We start from the raw sequence: 26,884 nt of genomic DNA, 5'->3' as shown, positions 1-26,884 counted from the left end.
AGGGGGACGGTGGGGAGGAAAATCTCCTCTCCCTCTTCCTTTTTCTCGGAATACTTTTTTTCCCTTCGGGGTGGGGGAAGGGAGATGCAACACAGCCAAGCTCCTGGCAGGAATTCAGCTGTCTCCTGGGCATGTGCAGAGGGGAAGGAAGGCGGAAAACACCTAAGTTGGTCCTCGGTAGAGGGGTGGATTCCCAGCACCCGCCCCATCTTGTGGCCAGCCCTCGGTGGGTTGAGGAGGATGCTCAGAGAGAGAGAGAGAGAGAGAAAGAGAGAGAGAGAGAGAGAGAGGTCACTGAATTTATTGCTTTATCAAAGGCAGGAGGGGGAACACCAGGATGAAAAATATAAACAAGTCATTAGAAGAAGAAAACACTGTCATTCTTTTAAGACAAAAGAGGGTACAAAAGGTGATAGAAAAATCCATGAGGAGCAGCCTTTGCCAGCTGGTTGCCCCCTGGATCTCAGCCCAGCTGGGGGGCTGATGGGGGCTGGAGTGCAAAGGCTGGCGAAGGCCACACGGTAAAGACAGAGAGAAACATCCTCGATTGGGTTGTGGAGACACAAGGCTTGCAGCTGCCTTTTGAAGGCAGCCAGGCATGATCAAAACAGGAGTGCTTTGCCCAAGAGGTGGCCCCCCTCCGAAGAGGCAGGCCTGTCCGCTTGCCACAGCAGCAGAAGGCCAGGGCTGCGTCTAAGGCGGCAGGAAATTAGCGGCTGCTTCCCCCGTCGCTCATGTCGGAAGCAGCCAGGGACGCTTTGCGGTCACCGTTGTTGGGGCTTTGAGGGGCAGTGAGAGGCCAGAGGGACCAGGACGCACACGGACACTGGCTCTGCCAGACCCGCCCAGGGCTAGACTCGAATGAAGGGTGATGGGGAGAAGCCCCTTCCCTTCCTCGCATCTGCCAAGGCACAGGTGCCCCCTCAACTGCCCCAGTCTCAGAAACGGCCCCACTCTCCAGCAGCTGAGGGCCGCTTTGCCCAAGGAGAAACCCATTTCCCCGACTGGCGCTTCCCAGCACGCACTTCTTCTCTGCAACGCATCGGCTCCGAGGAAGAGGAGAAGGGCATGGTGGGGGGGCCTGACGAAGCAGGAAAGGGGCGCCCCACACACACAGCCTTTTAGGGGAGGGTTGGTGTGCCTCCACCCTCCTGCCCCCCTTCCTGCCGGGATGGCAAGTGATGCAATACGATCCCCAGCTCCCATGTAACACCCAAACCACCCGCTTCAGCTCATTTCAGAGACACAGAAAACTCCGCAGAGAACATTCAGCATGATTTCGGGCAAACCGGATCCTGCAGAGGCGCTCAGGTCCCCTCACTCCGTGTGTCCCCTTTTCCCAGGAAACCTGGCCTCCTCCAGGCGATTCTGGGGCAGCCGCAACCTGCTGCCACTTCCCTGTGCAAGGGCAGAGCAGCCCACTGGAACAGAACCGGGATGAGGGGATTGGCCTCCACTTGCGCCCTGAGCACCAGCGCAATGGACGCAGCAGAATCTCCTTGTTCGTCGTCCCCAAGACCTGCCAGGACAGCAGCACAGGGACTCTCCCTTCAGAACTGACAAGAGCACTCAGACTGCCTGACAGCTGCCTCCTTCCAACACAGAGAAGCCGTTCCCTTGGGAGTGCACATCCTAGCACGCATTGCAGCACTTCAGAAACCAAGACGCAGGGAACTGTAGTTTGGCAGGTGGCATTTCTGCACCGGTGACCGCGGGGAGCTGGGGTTTTCTGTCGGGCTGGGGTGCTGCCTCTCCCGCAGACAAGCCCTTGGGGGAGCAGCTGGCTTAGGCTGCTGCATCCAAGCCCCAGAGGCGCCGGGCACCCCCCAGGCGCAGCCAGGAGGGGCACAAGGCCTGGTTCAAAGGGTGCCGAGGAGGAAGAGGAGAGCCTCCCTCCGAGCTCACATCAGCCGACAGCAGCGCTTCTTCTCCACCGGAGTCTCTTCCGCCGGGGCGGTCAGTTTGAGGAGCGGGGGGTCCCCGCTGGCCGCCGTGAAATACACAGAGTTGTGCTCCGAGTCCGGGCTGGGGGCCTCGCCAGGGCCCAGGGAAAGGTCCTCCGCGTGGGGCCTCTGCAGCTTGGCGGCCGCCCGCTGGCGCTTCAGGTCAGCCAGGGTGTGGCGCGCCTTCTCCTTGCTGAGCCCGGCCGACGGCTCGTCCTGCGTGGCCATCTGGTAGGAGGTGCTGCGGTCCAGGCGCTTGGAGTAGAGGTGCTTGGGGTGGGCCGAGCCGTTGCTCTCGGACAGCTGCTCTCCTGGCTCCACCACGACGGCCGGCTCAGCGTCCTGCCAGGACAGAGGGAGGAAGGATGAAGCCATGGCACATTCTCCCCACCACCACCGCAGGGCGCAAGGACAGACTCCGAGGACAGACAAGGGGAAAATGTTAAGTGACCTTTCACAAGAGACCAGAATCCTTCTTGCTGGGGAAGCTAGACTAAGGTTACCAGATTTTTTTCAATGAATCCGGGGACACTTTAATTAATTAATTAATTAATTAATTACTACACATTCGGGACATTGATTCTGCAGCAAGGGCGGTGGCAGAGGGGCGGCCACCGCCTTGACCTCAACCGCCTGCATTCGCTCCATAAGCCGCACACACATTTCCCCTTACATTTTAGGAGGGGGAAGTGCGTCTTATAGAGCGAAAAATACGGTGATTAAAAAATAAGCCCTCCAATTAAACTGAAACTCAAGCTGGAGCCGATTTGAAGACAGAGCTGCTTCATTTTTTGAGGCTGATTTGATTGTGGGGGGAGACATAGAAATGGGGTGTGTTATTACAAGGGGTCCCAGCAGAGCGGCCTGTCTGTTGAGAGCAAACACGGGCGGCTAGCCGAAAGGGCAGGGGCTAAGCTCCCCGTGCCCCCAGTCAGGATCAGGCCCCCCCTCACCAAGACGTGTGGCTGGAGCTCGGCGTCCGTCTGCCTGTCCTCGTCCTCCCCCTCGCTCTCCCGCTGCTCGGCCTGCTGATGCCAGACGATGGCCTCCTTCTCGTGCTCCTTGCGGTAGAGGTTGCTGCGCTCGGTCACACTCACCCGCCTCACCACTTTCCTGGAGTGGGGGAGAAAGAGGGGCAGGGAGGGGGGTGAGAACCGCTTCTGCACAAGCCCCTCAAAGCAAAGAGAGCCTCCAGAAGAATGGCAGATGAAGACATTGGACTTTTTGGAGCTGGCCGACCTGACTGGGAGAATCCGCGATCAGAAAGAAGAGTGGAAGAAATTTAACGATTACAGTGGTACCTCTGGTTAAGAACTTAATTCGTTCTGGAGGTCCGTTCTTAACCTGAAACTGTTCTTAACCTGAAGCACCACTTTAAGCTAATGGGGCCTCCTGCTGCTGCCGTGCCGCCGGAGCACAATTTCTGTTCTCATCCTGAAGCAAAGCTCTTTTTTTTTTTTTTTTTATAAATATTTATTAAGATTTTTTTTTAAAATACAAAATGCAAAAATAATAAACAATATAACATGGGTCATGACATATTTTTCAGAACTTTTTTGGACTCCCTCACGTCTCCCACTCCCACTTACATCGTTATAAATTTTTCCAGCAATTTATCATCTTGTTTATATTCTTAAATTTTGTTCAATTAATTTGATCTAATCTCCACAAATTTTATATTTCCCTCAATCTCACTTATCGTCAATTTCAAATCTAATTCAATGATAGGCAATTATTTATGATCTAGCATCCTTCTTAGCCTTCAACCAAATTACAATACTTTTGTAGATATATCTTGAATTTCTTCCAATCTTCTTCAACCCTCTCTTCTCCCAGGTCTCGGATTCTGCCCGTCATCTCGGCCAGTTGCATATAGTCCATCAGCTGCATCTGCCACTCTTCCAGTGTGGGTAGATCTTGAGTTTTCCAACTCTTGGCAATGAGTATCCTTGCTGCCGTTGTTGCATACATAAAAAATGTTCGGTCCTTCTTTAACACCTTCTGGCCGACAATGCCCAGAAGGAAGGCCTCTGGTTTCTTAGTGAAGGTATACTTAAATACCTTTTTCAACTCATTATAAATCATTTCCCAGAAGGCCTTCACTCTAGGGCAAGTCCACCAGAGGTGAAAGAATGTTCCTTCGTGTTCTTTACATTTCCAACATTTATTATCAGACAAATGGTATATTTTGGCAAGTTTAACTGGGGTCATGTACCATCTGTATATCATTTTCATTACATTTTCCTTCAAAGCATTACATGCAGTGAAGTTCAGCCCAGTGGTCCACAACCTTTCCCAGTCCTCAAACATAATATTATGCCCAATATCCTGAGCCCACTTTATCATAACCGATTTAACCATTTCGTCTTGTGTATTCCATTTCAGCAGCAAGTTATACATTCTTGATAAAACCTTAGTTTTTGGTTCTAACAATTCTGTTTCCAACTTCGATTTCTCCACCTGGAACCCTAGCTTTTTGTCATTTTTAAAAACTTCTTTAATCTGAGCGTAATGTAACCAGTCTCGCACTTTATCCTTCATTTTCTCCAAACTCTGCAATTTCCAATTGTCTCCGTCTTTTTCTAATATTTCCCAATATTTTGGCCAATTGGCCTCCATATTGAGTCTTTTTCGGGCCTTAGCTTCCAGAGGTGAAAGCCACCTCGGAGTTTTATTTTCCAATAAGTCTTTGTATTTTGTCCAGACTTTAAAAACTGCTTTCCTGACAATATGGTTCTTAAAGACCTTATTAATCTTAGCCTTATCGTACCATAGATATGCATGCCAACCAAAAGCATTGTTAAACCCTTCCAAGTCCAATACGTCAGTGTCCTCAAGAAGTAGCCAGTCTTTTAGCCAGCAAAAGGCTGCGGCTTCATAATACAACTTTAGGTCTGGCAGGGCAAAGCCCCCTCTTTCTTTCGCATCAGTTAGTATCTTGAACTTAATTCTGGGCTTTTTGCCCTGCCAGACAAATCTAGATATATCTCTCTGCCACTTCCGGAAACACTCTGTCTTGTCCACAATCTGCAATGTTTGAAACAAAAATAACATCTTTGGCAATACATTCATCTTAACAGCAGCGATTCGGCCTAACAGAGAAAGCTTCAATTTTGTCCAACTGTCCAAATCTCTCTTAATTTCAGACCAACATTTTTCATAGTTATCCTTAAATAGACTCAGATTTTTTGCTGATATGTTTACCCCTAGGTACTTTACTTTTTTAACCACAGTTAGTTCCGTTTCTCTCTGAAACTGTGCCGACTCTACATCTGTCAGATTTTTCCCCAACACCTTGGTTTTCTGTTTATTTAGTTTAAATCCAGCCACCCGACCAAAATCTTGAATCAGTTGTAATACTCTTTTTGTACTAGATTCTGGCTCCTGCAGGGTCAAAACTAGGTCATCTGCAAAAGCTTTAAGTTTATATTGTTTCGCTCCGACCTGAATCCCTTCCACCAACCGATCCCCTCTAATCATATTCAAGAGCACCTCCAGAACTGATATAAATAACAAAGGGGAAATCGGGCAGCCTTGTCGTGTTCCTTTTTCAATTTTAAACTCTTCAGTAACCACATTGTTTACTATCAATTTAGCCTTTTGTTCTGAATATATTGCATCAATCCCATTCTCAAAACCCCGACCCACTCCCATTTCTTTTAAATTTCCCTTCATAAATTTCCAAGAGATATTATCAAAGGCCTTCTCCGCATCTATAAAGATTAACACTGCTTTTGTATTTATATCAGTTTGCAAAAGTTCCAAAATGTCAATAATGTTCCTTGTATTAGCAAACATGTGTCTACCTGGGAGAAAGCCTGCCTGGTCTTTATGAATTACTTCATTTAGAACTTTTTTAAATCTACTTGCCAAAACATCTGCAAAAATTTTGTAATCCACATTTAAAAGGGAGATGGGACGGTAGTTCTTAAGTTGCGTCTTTTCAGCTTCCGATTTTGGTATCAATGTGATAAAAGCTTCCTTCCACGATTCCGGCGCCCTCCTCCCCTCCATAATTTCATTGCTAACCTCCATCAGTGGTTGAATCAAATGGTCTTTTAATATCTTATAATACTTGGAGGTTAGCCCGTCTGGCCCTGGAGACTTGCCCGGTTTCATGTTTTGAATGGCTTGTTCAATTTCTTGACATGTTATTTTACTGTTCAGGAGAGATCTATTTTCTTGTGACAGCCTTTTAAGTCCATTTTTCTCCACAAATTGTTTTATCTCGTCCTCATTCTGCGGCCCTTGAGTATATAATTTTTTAAAATATTTTTGGAAACACTTTCTAATCTCCGTGGGGTTCTGAATATTTCTTCCTTCAATTTCCAAATTTGTAACTGTATTCAATTTTTGTCTCTTCTTCAACTGCCAAGCTAGCAGTTTCCCACATTTGTTTGCCGATTCAAAAGTTTTTTGTTTCATTAATTTAATCTTCCACTCTATTTCCTGATTTATCAGTTTAGAATACTGTGCTTGATAGAGTTTGATTTCTCTCAAGATCGGCAGGGACTTCGGGTTTAATCTTAACTTCTTCTCCAATTCTTTTATTTTCTCCAAAATCTTATCTTTTCTGTCATTTTGTATCCTCTTCCTTGCCGCATTCTGTTGTATCAAGAACCCCCTCATCACAGCTTTACTTGCATCCCAAATAACTCTTTTTTCCACTGCAGTGTTCATATTTATCTCAAAATAATCCTTCAATGCTTTCTGGGCCTTCTTAGTAATCTCCTGATCTCTGAACAAATTGTCATTCATCTTCCATCTAAAGGAACCAGTTGGTAATAGTATCATATCCATTTTCAGTGCATTATGGTCGGAGCAGGTTTTTGGGCAGATTTCCACCTTTCTGACCTTCGGTGCCAGACCTCTAGTTATCCATATTTGGTCGATTCTTGTCCAAGTCAGCTGAGCTTCAGAGAAGAATGTTCCTTCTTTTCCCAAGGGATTCTTTGTTCTCCAAATGTCAATCCAGTCCATATTGTCAGTCAGTTCAAAAAAAGTCTTTGGTAGTCTGCCATCTTTAGTGACATTCTGGCTTTGTGACTTATCCATGTTTGTTGATACGACCCCGTTCATGTCTCCCATCATGATGATGTTGTCATAATCCAGATGTTCCAGCATAGTCTCATGCAACTTCTTGAAAAATTCCGACTTCCCTTCATTTGGTGCATAAATTCCTAATATCAGAATCTTTTCTCCTTGATGTTGTATTTCGATTGCCAAAATTCTTCCATATTCATCTTTAAATAAGAATTTAGGTGACAGGCTCTCTTTTGCATATATCACCACGCCTCTCTTCTTTACTTTGTCTGAAGATATAAATTCCTGACCAAGTCTTTTATTTATTAATACTTTCCGGTGGAGCCTAGTCACGTGTGTTTCTTGTAAGCAAATAATGTCCAATTGTTCCTTTTTCAATATATGAAAAATTTTCCTTCTTTTTTCCGGAATGTTACAGCCATTTATGTTCCAGCTCAAAAGTTGCAGAGACATCCTGGATAAGTCTGGTTATTTTTCTAGGGGTAGTACCTTGTTCGCTAGATCTTCAGAATCCGAGGGTGCAGGCACCTCTGGTACTACAGGCCCCGAGGGTAATTCCAGTCCTTTTTGAAGGTCCTCTCCGTACGCAGTCAGGAATTTGTCTCTATCTTCCAATGATCTAATTTTAATCTTCTTCCCTCTAAAAGTAAAAGATAATCCTTGAGGAAAGTCCCACCTGAAGATAATTGTGTTGCTCCTTAACAGTCTTGTTAGTTCCAAATAATCAGATCTAAGGTCCAAAAGTTGTTTAGGAATATCCTTAAAAATTTCAATTCTTTTGTCCAGAATGTCCAGTGACTTTCCGTAATGTAAGCCCAAAATCTTGTCCCTTTCCTCCTTTGATCTCAGTATTATTAAGCAATCTCTGGGCTTCTCTCTCTTTATAAGTCTTCCAAGTCTGAAGGCTGATGTAATTTTGAAGTCTTTTTCCTCTAGGTTCCAAAACTTGGAAAATTCTTTAGTCAAGAACTCAGCTAAGTTGCCTTCTTCCACCTCTGGTATCGACCTTATCCTTAAATTAGTCTGTCTATTCTGTAGTTCTATCATAGAAAGATAGGTCTGATGTTCACCTACTTGTTTGCTGAGTGGTCTTACCTCTTTCTCTAAATTTCCCAATCTTTGGCTGGTATCTTCAGCCAATTTCCGATTTTCACCTGCAGTCTCCTTCAGTTCTCCAATTGCTTGCACATTTTGTGCAACTTGTCCAGTTAGTCTATTTAAACATTCAGTATTTTGTTCAATTTTAGCTGTTTGCTGATCAGCTTTTTTATCCAAAGATTCCACTTTTTTATCCAAAGATTCCAGTTTTTCAAGAATTTTCTCTAAAGTAGAACTAATTTCTCCTGAGGCCATCTCTTCCAATTGAAATTCCTCAGTTTCTGCCCTTGGCAGAAAAGCAGCTTCTTTCTCAGAAGTCAGAGTAGGCAAAGTAAGCACAGTAGGCACAGATGATCTGCGTGCCTGGGAGACTTCGGTTAGAGTTGTTTGTCTGGTTCTCGGTCCCTTTCTTCTTGCACCACTCATTCCAGAGTTATCTAAAATTCAAGGTCAAGCTGAGTTGTTCTCATGAGAAAAGCAGCAGCCCAGATGGTAGTAGTCAAACAGGAGGCCGGGAAAGGGAAAGTAAAACAATGTCACTGCTATTAATCCCAAATCCTCTAGGGGGAACTTAAAATGTCTTTAGGGAAGAAGACAATTTCATTAAAACTATTATAATCCCATTTAATGTCCGAGAGCCTTCAATAAGGTAATTTTTAGCAGAGTTAGTGTTTAAAAAGTCACAGTGTTTCAGACAGTGCTTGCTGGTAATCCAAAAGATGCTTCAAAGTAACCAGTTCAAACTCCCTCAGATTGTTTCAAAGTTTAAGTTCAAAAGTATCCAGTCCTGCAAGCTGGCTACTCAGTTACTCAGGCAGTTCCAGCACCTGGGATTCTTATTTTAATTATAATCCAAATAGAAGAAAGGTATCAAAGTCCACATAAAAGTCATATAATCAATTGCTTAAAGTCCTTATTCAGCTTAAAAATAATTTCCACGGATGTCCAGATCAGTTAGATTAAAAGTTCACTCTTTGCCTTCACTCCTCCAGCTCTTTGCTTAATGCTCCAATGACAGCGGAAGACGGACTTCCTATTTTTCGTCACTCCGCTTTCAGCCAAATTAAGTACTTAAAGTCCCGAAACTTTTAGAGTCCGTTTACTCACGGGTTGTTGTTTTCCGAATCTGTAGTTTAGGAAGAAAGGACAGCGCTCACCGGCAGCAGCAACGCGGCTTCACTCCGCCGATTGCGGAACGATCCTCAGCGCCGCAACCCCCTCCGCGATCCGGAGCCCCTTACGGGGTTCCTTCAACGTTTTGGGGGCTGCTCCTGGCGCCCGCCGGACCCCAAGACCACAGGCTTCTGCTGCCTGTGGTTTTCCAGAATGGGTCCCCGCTTCGCCGCAGCGGGAGACCCTTTTTCGGCGGAGCTTCCCTTCCCCGACTAGGAAAGGGCAGCCATTGCCGTTCGCGCCGCCTCCGGAAGTCCTGAAGCAAAGCTCTTAACCCGAGGTAATATTTCTGGGTTAGCGGAGTCTGTAACCTGAAGCGTATGTAACCTGAAGTGTATGTAACCCGAGGTACCACTGTATTTAGCTAAATACTGTAATATAAGATAATTACATTGGGACACAGGTGGCGCTGTGGTCTAAACCACAGAGCCTAGGACTTGCCAATCAGAAGGTCAGCGGTTCGAATCCCCACAACGGGGTGAGCTCCCGCTGCTCGGTCCCTGCTCCTGCCAACCTAGCAGTTCGAAAGCACATCAAAGTGCAAGTAGATAAATAGGTACCGCTCCGGCGGGAAGGTCAACGGCATTTCCGTGCGCTGCTCTTGTTCGCCAGAAGCAGCTTAGTCATGCTGGCCACATGACCCGGAAGCTGTACGACGGCTCCCTCGGCCAATAAAGCGAGAGGAGAGCCGCAATCCCAGAATCAGCCATGACTGGACCTAATGGTCAGGGGTCCCTTTACCTTTACCTAAGATAATTAGAAGTCACTTGAAAGTATCAAATAGGCTTAGGATTAGAATAAGAATGAGTTGTAAAGCATTATGGATTTAGATTATTAAGAAAAGAGAAGATAATAGTAAAGGAGTTAATTTTATTAGAAAGATGGTGTCAGAGCTGCCCCTAGGTCCCAGCTCACAGAGGACCAACGCCCGATCGTCGTTATGTACAAAAGTCTTTATTGAAGTTCAACTTCCATTCCAAAGCCGCAGCGCGCAGCCCTACGTCTTAAACCCTAGACCGGCGAAGTCCCGTCTGAATCTCCTCCCCTCTGACACCAGTTTAAGATCCTAGCCCTGCTCCACCTTTTCCGTTGTTCTCTCCTCCTCTGGGTCCTCCTGCCCGCCGGGGCTTTCCCCTTTCTGGACTCTTCCGACGCTGAGTCGCCTGACTCCTCCCCCTGCCTCCGGCGGGCTTTAGGACCCGGTTCCCAATCCTCATTCTCTGCTGTCCCATGCTCCTGTACATTTGAACTTGCCTCTCGCGCCAACCCAGTGACCTTCCTCCTGACCGTCACACTGCTTCTGTCACTGCTTCCCTCTTCCGGGATACTGCCCGGATCTGACCTCCCCTCCGTTGTCTGGCTCTCCGATGGAGGCGTGGCCAGCCCTGCCTCATCTTCTCTCCCTGGTGGGGAATGCACTGGCCCCGATCCTTGGGACTCTTCCCCCCCACTATGCTCTGGTGGGGAAGCTGGTCCTGATTTCCAACTGCTACTCTGGGAGTCCCTGCTGGCCCCTTGCTCCTGGAGTGTCCCCTTTGGGAATCCCCTTGCCCTGGCCACTGGCGCTCCCTTCTGTGAATCTTCCGATTCGCTGGAGAGGCTCATGGAATCTCTCGGGCCACTGTCATCTTCTCCTACGCTGCCCTCAGATTCTTCCCCTTCGCTCTCCATCTCCCCTCTTCCCTGTGCTTCTGCTCCTGAACCCCTGACAGATGGTTTTGGAGAACTGTTACAAGGTGATACAATGAAATTCAGTTAGGGGGGATTTGAGGAAGTCAGATAGCAATGAAAGTTAGATTGAGTTTTAGAAGTAATAAGAGTCCATATGTTTGGGTTTTTTCAGTATTGCAATGTGTTTTCTTTTGTGTGTTTTATTTGTTATATTTGTTATAAATGTGGAAAACCTATAAAAAAATGGGGGGGGGAGAGTCTCCAGAGAGGTTTTGCTCCACCTCCCCACTCATAAATTCATTGAAGGGACCCTGAGGGTCTGGTCCACCCCCTGCGATGCAGGAATCACAGCTGAAGAACCCCTGGCCAATGACCCTCCAACCTCTGTCTAAAAACCTCCCAGGAAGAAGATCCCACACCTTCCACTGTCAAGCAGCTCTCACAGCCAGAAAGTTCCTCCTCAACTCAGAATCTCCTTCTCATTTGAGCCTGCTCCATCTTCAGCTGCCTGAAGACTCTATCCCTCCTCTTCCTCCTGCCCTTCCCTTCTGGGCCTGGTAGGCTACTCTGGCCCCACACATTGAGCCCACGCCGCACGCCGTACCCTCGGCTTCCGGCGCTGGAGGTGCGTCGCTGCAGCAGGGACTTGTGCTTCTCGTGGGACTTCATGATGGCGTCGTGCTTGTGCTTCAGCTCCATGAGTTTGGCCCGCACTTCCTCGTCGGCACACACATCTGGCAGGAAAAGGAAAGGCGAGAGTCAGGAACCAGGGGCGGGGCGGGGGGGCATTCCATTCTGAACCAGACCCTTCTTCCCTCCATCACCTTTGCCGAACCTTGAGCCTCCGCCCAGCAGCAAGGACATGGCAGGGCAAGCCCGGTTCAGCAACGCCCTCCCTTCCGAGATCTAGACAGACACTGTCAGATTTTCCTCTAGTCAGAAGGACTAGAGACTTTTTAAAAAATAAATAGAGCAGAGACCTTAAGTGCCAAATTCTGCTTATGTGCATGATTGAAGAGGGACTGGTTGAAATCGTACAAGTTAACTCCAAGCAAGGGAGAGAGCCTGAAAGCTGTTTCTCTGCTGGGTTTCCGCTTGGGGTGCAGAAAGAGCTTTTAAGCTCTTTGCCTCGCTTGGCGTGGAAGGAGCAAGGCCCATTCAGGGCACCAATTCCAGGGTGCTCTTATGAGATCTTGCTGGGCTGCCCAAGTTCCTGCGATACCTCGTGCGAGCATTCCTGGCCTTCCAGTGCCATTGCCCTGAGTGGGCCTTGCCCAGAGAGAGAGGCAGACAGCCTGAAAGCTCTTTTCGCAGCTGCGTAACCCAAGTGGACCCACTTGCTGGATCCACCCCCATCATTCTGCTCAGACACTCATGGAATCATAGAATCCTAGAGTTGGAAGAGACCACAAGGGCCATCGAGTCCAACCCCCTGCCAAGCAGGAAACACCATCAGAGCACTCCTGACATATGGTTGTCAAGCCTCTGCTTAAAGACCTCCAAAGAAGGAGACTCCACCACACTCCTTGGCAGCAAATTCCACTGTCAAACAGCTCTTACTGTCAGGAAGTTCTTCCTAATGTTTACTGAGGACACTGAGGTCCAGCGCCGAGGGCCTTCTGGTGGTTCCCTCACTGTGAGAAGCTAAGCTACAGGGAACCAGGCAGAGGGCCTTCTCGGTGGTGGCACCCGCCCTGTGGAACGCCCTCCCATCAGATGTCAAAGAGATAAACAACTACCAGACATTTAGAAGACATCTGAAGGCAGCCCTGTTTAGGGAAGTTTTTAATGTGTGACATTTTAATGTATTTTTCATCTTTGTTAGAAGCCGCCCAGAGTGGCTGGGGAAACCCCGCTAGATGGGCGGGGTATAAAAGATGAATTCTTCTTATTATTTCACACAGGAGCTTTTAAGCTCACTTTTACTTGCCAGGAAGGGCCACTCGGCTCTGGGAGTGCTGGGCATGCTCTCTCCCTCTCCCTCTATCTCTCTCTCGCTCACTGCCTCATCCAGTAGCTGCAAGGCAGTTCAGGGATTTAGGCGTGCCCAATATTTGAGTACTGTATACACAGAATTCTTGGAATGATGTGATTAGGAAACTGCCTTGACCTGAATCAGACCATGGGTCCACCTAGCTCAATATTGCCTACACGGACTGGCAGCAGCTGCTCCAGGGATTCAGACAGGAGTCTCTCTGAGCCCTACTTGGAGATGCCCTTTTGGACTGAACATGGCACCTCCTACATGCAGACACCCAAGGCAGAGGCTCGGCCGCTGAGCTACAGACCTGCCCCCAAATTGCACACTGGCAGAAGGCATAAGATGCGATCAGATTTTCCCCGCTGAGGTTTGCGCTAAGGATTTTCCACAGTGCAACCACCACTGCCTAGCCCCAAGGAAGCAGGAGAAGACTCTGCCCTGGGAAGGGGTGGAGTAGCAAAAAAGAAGCAAGGTCCTTGTTCTCTTGGCCTTGAAAGCTATTCGCCATTTGCACCACAGCCGTGAGGGTCAACAAAAATAAAACGGGCCTGGACCCAGGAAGCCAAAGCAGCTGCCCCAGTTCTGATGCACATACACACACACCCAACCTACTCACCAAGCGGGGTCTCATCCAACACCGACTTGCCGTTGAGATCTGCTCCGTGAGCCACCAACAGCTCCACCAGGTGAATCTGCCAGCAGGAGAGAAGAGGTTTTAGCAAAGGGAGGCGGCCGTGACAGGGTGAGACAGTCGCCAGGCTGCTGGGATCAGCTCTAATAATAATAGTAATGATAATAATAATAATAACAACAACAACAATTTATTTGTACCCCACCCATCTGGCTGGGTTTGCCCAGCCACTCTGGGCAGCTTCCAACAAAGATTAAAAATACATTAAAATGTCACACATTAAAAACTTCCCCGAACAGGGCTGCCTTCAGATGTCTTCTAAATGTCAGGTAGTCGTTGTTCTCTTTGACATCTGGTGGGAGGGCGTTCCACAGGGCGGGCGCCACCACCGAGAAGGCCCTCTGCTTGGTTCCTTGTAACTTGGCTTCTCGCAGTGAGGGAACCACCAGAAGGCCCTCGGCGCTGGACCTCAGTGTCCAGGCAGAATGATGGGGGTGGTCCACCTCGTTCTGTCTCCTCAGTAGCGGCCAGCCAAGGGTTCCCAGGAAGTTCACCAGCAAGGCAGGAAGGTGAGGGCAATTGGTACCTCTGGCTATCGGAGGAATGGCGCCTCACATATCATAGAATCCTAGAGTTGGAAGAGACCACAAGGGCCCTCGAGTCCAACCCCCTGCCAAGCAGGAAACACCACCAGAGCACTCCTGACATATGGTTGTCAAGCCTCTGCTTAAAGACCTCCAAAGAAGGAGACTCCACCACACTCCTTGGCAGCAAATTCCACTGTCAAACAGCTCTTACTGTCAGGAAGTTCTTCCTAATGTTTAAATGTTCTTATGAACATAAGAAGAGCCTGCAGGATCAGGCCAAGGACCCATCGAGTCCAGCATCCTGTTCTCATAGCAGCCAAGCAGATGCTCCAATGCAAAGGCCACAAGCAGGATCTGAGCACCAGAGCAACTCTCCCCTCCTGGGGTTTCCAGGAATGGGATTCAGAAGCACTGCTGCCTCCAGCCGTGGAAGCAGAGCAGAGCTATCCTGGCCAGAAGCCATCTGTCTCACCAGAGTGATGCATGCTCTACTGCAATGCGCTCTACGTGGGGCTACCTTTGAAGGTGACCCGGAAACTACAACTAATCCAGAATGCGGCAGCTAGACTGGTGACTGGGAGTGGCCGCCGAGACCATATAACACCGGTCCTGAAAGACCTACACTGGCTCCCAGTACGTTTCCGAGCACAATTCAAAGTGTTGGTGCTGACCTTTAAAGCCCTAAACGGCCTCAGTCCAGTATATCTGAAGGAGCGTCTCCACCCCCATCGTTCTGCCCGGACGCTGAGATCCAGCTCCGAGGGCCTTCTGGCGGTTCCCTCCCTGCAAGGAGCCAAGTTACAGGGAACCAGGCAGAGGGCCTTCTTGGTGGTGGCACCACTTTTAATGTTTAATAGTTTAATTAATATTAATGTAGTTTAATTAATATTAATGTAGTTTAATAATCTCTTGAAAGCTGCCCAGAGTGGCTGGGGAAACCCAGCCAGATGGGCGGGGTATAAATAATAAATAAATTATTATTATTATTATTATTATTATTATTATTATTATTATTATTATTGACAGTCCTCTCTTTCTCCTCCATGAATTTGCCTCATCCTCTTTTGAAGCCATCTAGGTTTGTGGCCCTCCCTGCCTCATGTGGCAGGGAGTTCCAGAGTTTAACTGGGCGCTGCATGAAGAAGGACTTTCTTCAACCTTCTCCTCTTTCCTGGCACTCTTTCAGGTCACTGGAAAAGAATCAATTTACCTGTAAAACCTTCCCTGCCCCTTGGAATTACATGGGCTCCCAGTACATTACCAAGCACAATTCAAAGTGTTGGTGCTGACCTTGAAAGCCCTAAAGGGCCTTGGCCCAGTATGCCTAAAGGAGCGTCTCCACTCCTATTGTTCTGCCTGGACACTGAGGCCCAGTTACGAGGGCCTTCTGGGGATTCCCTCCCTGTGATAAGTGAGGTTACAGGGAACCAGGCAGAGGGCCTTCTTGGTGGTGGCGCCCACCCTGTGGAACGCCCTCCCACCAGATGTCAAGGAAATAAACAACTATCTGACTTTTAGAAGACATCTGAAGGCAGCCCTGTTTAGGGAAGCTTCTAGTATCTGATGAATGATTGTATTTTAATGTTTTGTTAGAAGCCGCCCAGAGTGGCTAGGGAAACCCAGCCATATGGGTGGGCTATAAATAATAAATTATTATTATTACTTTTCCTGCAGTCTGTTCAGCTCCGCCCATCCTCTCTCTGCAGAGTGCTGGCTTTGCAGATCCTGAACCTGCCCATGGCTTCCCCAGTGTTGGGATTGCTCTAGCAAACAGCGCCAGAACCCTTCTGCAGAGCTCCCGTACCCACGGCTGCCTCCGCCAATGCCCGGAACGGCTGGCTAATTGCTTGCATTGCCGCCAGCTGCCTTAGGAAATCCCTGGCTTATCGAACTGAGCCGGGGATCCCCAGGGCCATCTGGTCTCTAGACGGACTCAGATTAATGGGATTAGGATGGTCAACGATCTGCCAGGAAAAGGCTGCAGAGAGCGGCCTTGGCCACTGGGGGGAAGCACCTTGCCCTGGAGGAGTGTCTGCCAGCGTCCACTGCTCCCCATGCCAAGGCTGCTTCTGCAAGGCCACCGACCCCCCATTTCCTCCTTCCGGAGCCGTCTGGCACTCACCTGGCCCCAGCAAGCAGCCGCGTGGAGGGGTTGCCAGCCGTCGTCGTCCTTGGCGCTCATGCTGGCTTTGTGCTCCAGCAGCAGCTCGGCTGCCTCCAGGTAGCCGTTGGCAGAGGCAATGTGCAGCTGCGGGGCAGAGAGGGCAGTGAGGAAAGGGCAAGGCAGGACCCTCAGAGGGAGGGCGCAGAAGCCATGTCCCACCAATTCAGCCTGAGCTGCGGCTTTGGGTGAGGAAGACCTTGGTGGGATTGCCTGTCCGCTGCCTTAAACCCACGGAGATGCTCAAACCCATTCCACGGCGGATTTGCAGGCGCCACATAACAGCTGGTAAGAACTCGATCTTTTACACTTTGGAACTCCCTGCCTATTGACACCAGGCAGGGGCCTTTGCTATTCCCTTTCCAGCACCAGCTAAGAACACTCTTTTTCATACAAGTCTACTCAGGTGTTCAGAAAGCCGGTGTGAGTTTTAATCTGCTCTTTGGTCTACTGCTGTTTTTAATTTTTGAAAGTTTTATATTACAGTGGTACCTCGAGTTAAGAACTTAATACATTCTGGAGGTCCGTTCTTAACCTGAAACTGTTCTTAACCTGAAGCACCACTTTAGCTAATGGGGCCTTCCGCTACCACAGCGCGATTTCTGTTCTCATCCTGAAGCAAAGTTCTTAACCCGAGGTACTATTTCTGGGTTAGCGGAGTCTGTAACCTGAAGTGTCTGTAACCCGAGATACCATTGCATTGTTGTTGATTTTTCTTATTGGTAATTTTATTGTTTTATCTTTTTCACAAACCGCTTTGAGGTGTTTTGGTTTTTTTAACCAATCAAGTGGTGTATAAATTTTAGGAAATAAGCAATTAAGTGAAGAGCTTTCCTGGCTGCAGCAGGACAGGCATGGAGCTCAACACCACCTGAGCAGTTTCCTTCTTCTTTGAAACAGCAGGTGCAGAGTCAACACCGAGGCAGAGAATAGATCAGGCAGACTCACTGGACTGCATTTTGTGGGCTGGGACGGTGCCCTTCAGGTGCCCTTAAATCTTACATATTCTGCCACCCTTCCCTTCAAAGAAAGATCCTGGGCCTGGCAACTTCTCTGGGCTTTGTAGGGGGAAAGGAGATGCCAGCACTTGGAGCAAGAGGGGGGGAGTCATCCCCGCTCCCACCGCCCACCTCAAAGCCAGGCCCTGCGCACCCATCTCACCAGGGTGGCGCTGTGGTCCAGCGGCGTATTCAGGTCCACCCCTTCCTTCACCAGCCGGCGGATGTCGTCCACCATGGCACGCTCCACAGCGGAACGGGCCTCCTCAATGGTGTCCTGAGTGATACCTGAGGGCGGAGAAGAAGAGGATGAATGGAAAGCAGCCCACTGGGGGCTGGAAAGGGGACGCTGCTGCGCTGGGAGGAGGAAGAGGGGCAGCTCCTCTCCGGCAGGGGCACCAAGGATCTGCCCAGAGACACGCCCTCCAGCAGGGCTCCGGCTGCTCCTTAAGAACACCGGAAGAGCCTGTAGGATCAGGCCCAGGGCCCATGTTCTTGCGGGAAACCAGCGAGCAGAACCTGAGCACAAGAGCACTTTCTCCCCTACTGAAGTTTCCTCCAACTGCGGAGGCCGAGCAAAACCATAGAATTGTAGAGTTGGGAGGGAGTTGGGAGGGACTCTGAGGATCACGCAGTCCAACCCCTGCAAGGCAGGAATTATTATTATTATTATTATTATTATTATTATTATTATTATTATTTATTTCCCCAGGCACTCTGGGCAGCTTCCAACAAAGATTAAAAATACATTAAAATGCCACACATTAAAAACTTCCCTGAACAGGAAGAGGCAGCTGTCCCATGCAAAGATCGAACCTGCAACCTAGGCACTGTCAGCACCATGCATCCTGGCTAGTGGGCACCGACAGCCCCCTCTGTGCCACCTGTGGCCCTCCAGATGCCGTTGCACTACGACAGCAGCCCTGGTAAAACACTCCTGTGCTTAAGAGTTGCAAGGGACCCCGAGGGCCATCTAGTTCAACCCCCTGCAATGAATAATAATAATAATAAATTTTATTTATATCAATGCAGAAACTGCGGCATCCATGACAGATGCCCCCCCCATTCAACCTCTGCTGAGAAACCTCCAAGGAAGGAGAGACCACCCCCTTCCGAGGGAGTCCGCTGAACGGCTCTTGAAAGTCAGAAAGTCTGCTGCTTAGGAATAGCCCAAGAAGAGTGAACCCACCTTGGTCGGCCATGGCTGTTTCCAGGTAGTCCAACGTGGCATCGTCCTCGCAGAGGTCATACGGCATGTTCCCATCCGAGTTGACGGCCAGCAGGTTGGCACCTCTGGAGGAGGAGAGGAAGAATGGGTGGAGAAGCGGTTGGCAGGCAGGCAGGCAGGCAGGCAAGCAAGCAAGCATCCCTCTGCCGTGCCCAGGGCCACTGCCGATGGCACGGTCCAACTCTTGGTTGTGTAACAGATACAAGGAGTTATTTCTGTTCCGGAGCAGCAGCACTAGGAAAACATGCTTTGTGGGTCCTCTCCAGAGAGCGCTGCAGATTGAGTTTCCTCATCGCCCTTGGCTAGGGAGAGCGGCTGAAACGGGATCCTGCTCCCCCACAGCACCCCGCCTCTCCCTCCTGCAAGAGCCCTGCAGCCTCAAGGAAGGGGGTTCTGAACCCCCTCAAGGCCACCCTGGAGTCAGAAGGGAGCAGCGGAGAAGAGGGGAGATGCTGGAACGGGGGGGGGGGGGGCAAGGCCAGCTGCAGACAGCAGCGTCACAATGCAAAACAAGAGAATGTGCTAACTTGTTTTACATTCTTGCCACCACCAAAATTAATTCATTACCTACTTTTTCTGCCACCCCCACCCCCACCCCCACCCCGCTCCGCTCCAAAAGCTGAAAGTGACCTGTGCTTTTCAGTGCTAGAAATTCCCCAGGTGTGTTTTGCGACTGGCTCGGGTCCAATTGAGACCACGTGGAGATATCTGGATGCCAGGCTGGCAACTGGGGAAAGCAAAAAGCCACTCAGAGTAGGATCTGGAAATATTTTCCTTGAAGCTTGAGTGTCTTTTATTCTGTATTGTTTTATTTGATGCTTTAATGTGTTGTAAACCGCTCTGAGATTGGTTCTTTAAAATATAAAGCAGCAACAACGGCCAGGGGCCAAAAGGGAAAGGGGCCTGCTGAGGCCCCAGCGCCCCTGGGGTGCAGATTTCACCTCCTTCCCAGCATTCGCACCCCCTTTCACCCCAAACACCCCTCAAACCTAGGTCTTCACGGAAGAAACTGACCCAGAGGAATTGCCTTGCTGGGTGGGGCCAATGATCCTCAGAGCTTCACATCCTGCCTCTAAGTAGTGGCAAGCCAAACAGGCCAGGGGCGGTCTAGAGGGGGTCGCAGGGGGGCAATCTCTCCCCCACCCCCACACTTTCTGGCACTCAAGGGCTGAACATGCCCCCAGAACAGAGGTTGCACTTTGGCGTATCAGGGCATTGACTTAGCTGCTGCCTTGAGTTCCCCTGTCTGCATCTTCCTTTCTTAGGTTGGTAGCCATCACAGCATTCTGCAGCCAAGAGTTCCACAGGTTCATCGCATACTGTGCAAACGGGAGTTTCTTTTGATGTGCAGTAAACCTGCACATCAATTCCAGCAAACAGCTCCAAGGAGAGGAAGCAAGGTCATTTCCCCATTTCTACCTATCCCCCATTGGCAATCTGTGACAGTTTCCTTCATGCTCCCTCCTGTTTAAGCCTCTCTTCATTGCAGCAGCGAGGGCTGAAGCACATGAGGCAAAGGATACAGGGGCCCTCACCAGGCAGGGAGACCCGCAACTCAAGGCACAGCAGCTGGGGAACTCTCTGCCACAAGGTGAAAGGGACTGCTACAGATTTCTGCAGAAAGCTTGCTCATTGGCGGGGTGGACATTTTGCTCACAGGAGATCCCCTGCAGGCAGCTAACTACGCCAGTGACACAGTTGCTCTGCCAACAATGCAAGCCTGTTAAATATTTACAGCTCTACAAGTGAGAACCAAAACAATTGCAGCGCAGCCCAAGAACGTCTTTCACAGAGAGAGGATGTATTTTCTTTTCTGTCTGTGTAGCTTAGTAATAAGCTCGTACCCACGGGACCACCTCTCCCGGTATGCCCCACAGAGGACCTTAAGGTCTATAAATAGCAACACCCTAAAGGTCCTGGGCCCTAAGGAAATTAGATTAGCCGCAACCAGAGCCAGGGCCTTTTCAACACTGGCCCCGGCCTGGTGGAACGCTCTGTCTCATGAGACCAGGGCCCTGCAGGATCTGATTTCTTTCCGCAGGGCCTGTAAGACAGAGTTGTTCTGCCTGGCCTTCGGCTTAGAATCAGTTTGATTCCCTCCCCCCCCCTCTCTTTTTCCTTTCTCCTCCTGTGAAGAGGCTACATCCTAATGTTTTAATGTTGTATTTTAATCTTTTTTAAATTGCATTTTAATCAACTTGTTTTTATTATTGTTGTTAGCCACCCTGAGCCCGGTCTTGGCTGGGGAGGGTGGGGTATAAATAAAAAATTATTATTATTATTATTATTATTATTATTATTATTATTATTATTATTATTAAAACTCTTTGCAATGTAGCTCATAAATCTCGTCGCTTCTGCTGCTGGATACTCTGCGTAATGGGAACGTGCTTGGAGCCTCATCAGAGGCTCAGGTCGTTAGTCACGTCGGAGGCGATTCCGAAGGGCTCGACCGGCGGAGGAGTCGCTCGGTCGAACGCAACAGTGGGGGCCCATCCCCTGGCCCGGGGGGGGGTCCTCCTTCGTGGCCCTTACTTGTCAACGAGCAGCTCCACCAGATGCAGGTGCCCGCAGGTGGCGGCGGCATGCAGAGGGGTCCAGAGCTCACTGTCGCAGGCGTTGACGTCGGCCCCGGCTTCCAGCAGCAGCTGAACAATGTCCCTGTAGTCGTCGATGCAGCACTAGGGGAAGGGGAGAAGGGGAGGAGAGGCATGAGGACAAGGCAGAGCAGAGGGGCTCTCACTGGGGAGCTTCACTTGCCCTCGAAACACACCCCACTCCCCTCCAGGAGCAGCAATTCAGGAAGTGTGGCTTCTGTCCAACAGAGAGCACCCCCCTCCTTCAGCTCTCTTGGCCCTTCCCACCCCACGGGGCATGACTTTCACACAAGAGGGACAGATCTAGGGCCCCTCTCACGGGCTGCCCCATGGGAGATGCACCACACATAGCCTGGGCTGAGGAAGCTGGAGGTCTTTAAGGACCCTCATACCTATGGGACTGCCTCTCCCGGTCTGCCCCACGGAGGACCTTAAGGTCCCTAAATAGCAACACCCTAGTGGTCCCGGGCCCTAAGGAAGTCAGATTAGCCTCAACCAGAGCCAGGGCCTTTTCAACATTGGCCCCGGCCTGGTGGAACGCTCTGTCTCATGAGATCAGGGCCCTGCAGGATCTGATTTCTTTCCGCAGGGCCTGTAAGACAGAGTTGTTCCGCATGGCCTTTGGCTTGGAATCAACTTGATCCCCTTCCCCTCATTCCTTTTTCCTTTCTCCTTCTGTGATGGAACTCCTACTTGGGGACTTCCCTGGCTTTTTTCTGGCCCACGTAGGACCAGTCTGGATAGTTGGCCTTGGTGAAGACTTGATGTTTTCATCCCCAAAAAGTTTTTGATTTGAGTTTCTACTGAAATGAGGCTGCATTTTAATGTTGTATTTTAATCTTGTTTTTAAGTTGTATTTCAATCAATAATACCTGGTGTTAGTCGCCCTGAGCCCGGTCTTGGCTGGGGAGGGCGGGGTATAAATAAAAATTATTATTATTATTATTAAATCAGAGGATGGATGGCCATCTGTCATGGATGCTTTCGTTGAGTTTCCTGCATTGCAAGGGGGCTGGACTGGATGACCCCGAGGGGTCCCTTCCAATTCTACGATTCTGAGCACAAGAGCTTTTTACCAGGGTTGCCTCTCAGCCAGGATAAAACCCACTAAGCCTCATAACCAGGCTGCTGGAATTTCAGAACGAACTCATCTGGCCTCCTGGACCTGAAGGCTTTGGTTCTCTGCTCAGGGCAAGGATCCCATCAGGACCAGAGGAGATGCTGCGGTGGAAGCTCAAGGGCCCAACGAAAGCAAAAGCCTTGGTGTGTAAAAGACTCCGTGCCAGAACAGCGCATTAAAGGAAACCGAGTTTGCAGCTGTATGTATTATGCAAAAAAGTCAAGAGGGAATAAACACACCTCCCTGCTGCCAGGCAGACCCCCCTCTAACCACTGGCACTCCTGCCCCCAAGCGCCACCTCCAGCCATTGCCCACACACTTCAGGCAGGCCCAAATTTGCATCCTTTGGGTCTGAAAACTTGCTCTCTTTTTCTGCTTTGAACAGGAAGCAGGACTCTGAAATGTCATATAGTTGTTCTTCTCTTTGACATCTGGTGGGATGTTCCACAGGGCGGGCGCCACCACCAAGAAGGCCCTCTGCCTGGTTCCCTGTAACTTGGCTTCTCGCAGGGAGGGAACCACCAGAAGGCCCTTGGAGATGGATCTTAGTGTCCAGGTAGAACGATGGGGTGGAGATGCTCCTTCAGCTGCACTGGCTCCCGGTGGAGTACAGGATCAGGTTCAAGGTGAGGGTTTTAACCTTTAAAGCCCTATACAGCCTAGGACCCTCATACCTATGGGACCGCCTCTCCTGGTATGTCCCACAGAGGACCTTACGGTCTGCAAATAGGGAGGTTAGGCTGGCCTCAACCAGAGCCAGGGCTTTTTTGGCCGTGGCTCCGATCTGGTGGAACGCTCTGTCCCAAGAGACTAGGGCCCTGCAAGACAGAGCTGTTCCACCAGGCCTTTCGCCCCCTCTCTCCTTCTGTAATCCTCATAGAACTCTAGCCCAATGGTTGCCATTCATTTGGCTCTGAATTGATTTTAGAATGAATTGGTTTTAGAATGCATTTCAATTAATTGATTGTGATTTTATGTAAACTGTGTTATTTTTACTGTTGTTAGCCGCTCTGAGCCCAGCTTCGGCTGGGGAGGCAGGGATATAAATAAAAATGTATTATTATTATTATTATTATTATTATTATTATTATTATTATTAAGGAGGACAGCTTCATAAATACATCTGGGCGTCAATGAACATTCCTCCTAGGAACTCCATTCCCCAAGAGGGGAGAAGGGATGGCAACCGCCTGTCTGAACAGAAACTGTCCAACCTCCCCCCCCCCCTTCATTTTGCAAGTGAGGGCTGGGATTAAAGGCTCAGCGGGGCACATTCTTCAACCAGAGTTCACAGCATGCAAAGGATCAGCAGAAGGAAATTACATTTGGCACTGGGGGCTGCTGCTTTCTTGCCCAAAGGGGGGGCGGGCAGCAAGCGGTGGGGTGAGCAGAGCAGAGAGGCCATAAAAGTCTATGATCGTATGATCATGCCAGGCCCTTTATACCCTGTGGCTGGCTGGCACCGACGACGAGAGGCAGGTGGGGAACCTGGAAAGCAGGTACTGGGCTCACCTGGTGCAAGGCAGTGAGGCCATCTTCGTTGTACAAATTGGGGCTGAGGCCGCTCTGGAGGAACTGGCGAACTGCAAGAAACAAAAGACCCTTTTTAGACAAGCAGGAGAGCCCAGACTCATAGCTGTCAACTTTCAGATTTGAAAATGAGGGATCAGCAGCCTCACCTGTCCTGGGGACAGTCTACGGGATATCTAACAATCTGGGATAGCAGCGGGAAACGGCACTGGAATAAGAGAATTTCCCGCAAAAAAAAGGGAAGGTTGACAGCTATGCCCAAAGTGGGTCAGGGAGTCAAAGGGAACAAGAGGGTGCAAGGATAGGAAGAGAGACTCCCCCTGTATAATCCACACAGATTCTGGGATCCCAATCGTTTTGAGAATGTACTGATCATTTTTGCACAGTACTCAGTACTTGGTTTGGGCCCCTTTTGCATCAATTACTGCCTCAGTGCGGTGTGGCATGGATGCTATCAGCCTGTAATTGATGCAAAAGGGGCCCAAACCAAGTACTGAGTACATATGCATGCTTCTGCTTCTCAGAGGTCCAATATTGCTCGATTTGCAATCCTTGTTTTGCTGATTTCATTTAATATTCTAATTTTCTGAGATTGTTGATTTGGGGTTTTCATCAGCTGTACGAAATAATCATCACAATTATAACAAATAAAGGCTTGACGTATCTCACTTTGCATTTCATGAGTCTCTCTCATATATTAGTTTCACCTTTTAAGTTGAATTACTGAAATAAATGAACTTTTCCATGATATCCTAATTTTCCGAGTTTCACCTGTACTAGCTGTTCGCTTCTCAATATTCTCTGGTTGGCCTCTGTTATTTTCTCCTACCAACAGAGAACCTACGTAAGGACTCTATATGGGCTCTTGGATACCCCATAAGGGGAAAAGGGCAGATTTTGGTTTACAACACCACACACTGGGCAATCCGTCGGCTGCGGTTTTGATCCACTTAAAGGGCTGCTAACTCCTTTAAGGCTCTTCTTCCCTGTGCTTGGGAGGAATCGCCTTCCCGCATGACGTAACAAAGAGAGCGCAGCAGTGACCACAAACACCTCTGGCACTGAAGCGCATCGACAGTCCCGGGAGCAGCCGAGGTGATACAGGTAGGGAGGCCACTCAGGTTGGCCAGGTTGGGTAAGTAGGTTAACACCTTGGCCTGGCCTGGCCTGGCCCAGGTTTGTAACCCAGGCTCCCTTGACACCGCAAGTTGTCGACTGTTTATAGTTGGCTCAAAGAGAGCAGCCACATCCTTTGCGCTGGCTGAGACTGGAGCCTCCAGCTGCGGTGGAGCCTGGGCAAGGACAGGCGTTTGGGGTGCATGTCAGCAACACAACAGGCTTAAGATGCACATCACTAAGTGTCAGATGCTGTTGGTGGTTGCTCGTGAGTAACCAAGTAGGACTCTGATCTGGCTTTTACAGGTTTTATTCCTCAAACTATTTAGAGTAAGTGAGAGCTGGACCATCAAGAAGGCTGATCGCCGAAGAATTGATGCTTTTGAATTCTGGTGCTGGAGGAGACTCTTGAGAGTCCCATGGACTGCAAGAAGATCAAACCGATCCATTCTTAAGGAAATCAGCCCTGAGTGCTCACTGGAAGGACAGATCCTGAAGCTGAGGCTCCAAGACTTTGGCCACCTCATGAGAAGCGAAGACTCCCTGGAAAAGACCCTGATGCTGGGAAAGATGGAGGGCACAAGGAGAAGTGGACGACAGAGGACAAGATGGTGGGACAGTGTTCTCAAAGCTACCAGCATGAGTTTGACCAAACTGCGGGAGGCAGTGGAAGACAGGAGTGCCTGGCATGCTCTGGTCCATGGGGTCACAAAGAGGCAGACACGACTAAACGACTAAACAGCAACATTTACAGTGCAAATCTTCCAAGTTCACGTCCGTCTCAGTCACTTGCAGAATCCGGGAGTGGCCCCTTCCAGCTTCTCCCCCAACATAGGAACTTCGGCACCCCAAGTCTTCTCCTCCCCTCCTTGTGTTTCACCCCTCTGCGCAAGCTGGGCGACAGAAGTGGCGTGCGTCCCTCCTGGCCAGCCTGGCAAGGTGATGTGCCAGGGCTCTCGGCAGCATCCTCAAGCCCTTTCCTCGCTCAGCTGGCCCCTTCCCTCCCTTCCTCACTGGAGGTGTGGCTTTTCCCACCGCTGGAAGAGGAACTGCTCCTCTGGAGTTTCGGAGGCTCTCTGTATCCCAACGGCCCCCCTGCCTCCCTCCCCAGTTCCGACGGCCGGATCCAGGAACTGAATAAGCCCCCTTCTCCAGCACAGGCTGACACGGGGCAGTCAGGCTGGCTTAAGGGTTGCATCCTGGCAGCAGCAATGCACGGCAGCAGCCCAACCACCCCTTTGGCTCCACAGAGTTGCGAAGGGACCCAGAGCAGGGGTCAGTACCCTTTTTCAGCAGGAGGCCGGTCCACAGTCCCTCAGACCATGTGGTGGGCCGGACTGTATTTTGAAGAAGAAAATGAACGAATTCCTATGCCCCACAAATAACCCAGAGATGCATTTTAAATAAAAGGGCACATTCTACTCATGTAAAAACACCAGGCAGGCCCCACAAATACCCTAGATATGCCTTTTAAATAAAAGCACACATACTACTCATGTAAAAACATGCTGATTCCTGGACCATCCGCGGGCCGGATTGAGGTGATTGGGCCGGATCCGGCCCCCAGACCTTAGTCTGCCTACCCCTGGCCTAGAGAGTCACTGGGCATGTTCTCTGCCTGCCCACAGCAGGCTGGGAAAATCTAGGATCTGAGGAGAGGAGCAGATGAAGCATTTCCAAATAAATTAGCATATAATAAAGACGTTTCTCCATTTTTGAATCACACGATCTCTCCCTGTCGTATGAAAAAGTGCATGCAGTACGAAAGCTTTCCATGGAGATATCGAAAGGGCTGGCGTGGGAGCCCACATCTTTCCATACTTTCAGAGCTGCCTTTGAAAAGGGATTCAAAAATATTATTGTTATGTATTAAAAGTGGCACACTGGGCACACTATATAATATCACAGAATCATAGAATTGTAGAGTTGGAATGGACGCCAAGGGTCATCTGGTCATTAGGAATGGATAAATGTGAAGAAATCTGGAAGGAATATTTAAGCGATAAG

General features: G+C 49.5%; 1 protein-coding gene across 2 annotated transcripts in view; it reads right to left on the bottom strand.

The window, feature by feature from the left end:
* Nucleotides 1–285: 285 nt before the first annotated feature.
* PPP1R16A (protein phosphatase 1 regulatory subunit 16A) overlaps nt 286–26,884 on the bottom strand; it is a 53,597-nt gene continuing 26,998 nt past the window's right edge. For both annotated transcript variants that reach the window (XM_079984374.1, XM_079984373.1), the window contains 9 exons: nt 23,744–23,814; nt 21,050–21,195; nt 18,476–18,579; nt 17,450–17,574; nt 16,250–16,375; nt 13,526–13,601; nt 11,533–11,662; nt 2,897–3,056; nt 286–2,285 (listed from right to left, as the gene is read on the bottom strand). In XM_079984374.1, coding sequence (XP_079840500.1) covers nt 1,902–2,285; nt 2,897–3,056; nt 11,533–11,662; nt 13,526–13,601; nt 16,250–16,375; nt 17,450–17,574; nt 18,476–18,579; nt 21,050–21,195; nt 23,744–23,814 — 1,322 coding nt within the window. In that variant the 3' untranslated portion in view covers nt 286–1,901. The remainder of the gene's footprint in view (nt 2,286–2,896; nt 3,057–11,532; nt 11,663–13,525; nt 13,602–16,249; nt 16,376–17,449; nt 17,575–18,475; nt 18,580–21,049; nt 21,196–23,743; nt 23,815–26,884) is intronic.

The sequence above is a fragment of the Podarcis cretensis genome (genome assembly GCF_951804945.1).
Source record: "Podarcis cretensis genome assembly, chromosome: 7".
Taxonomy (NCBI): domain Eukaryota; kingdom Metazoa; phylum Chordata; class Lepidosauria; order Squamata; family Lacertidae; genus Podarcis; species Podarcis cretensis.
The sequence above is the reverse complement of the archived record's forward strand: the minus strand, read 5'-3'. Positions and strand labels throughout refer to the sequence as shown.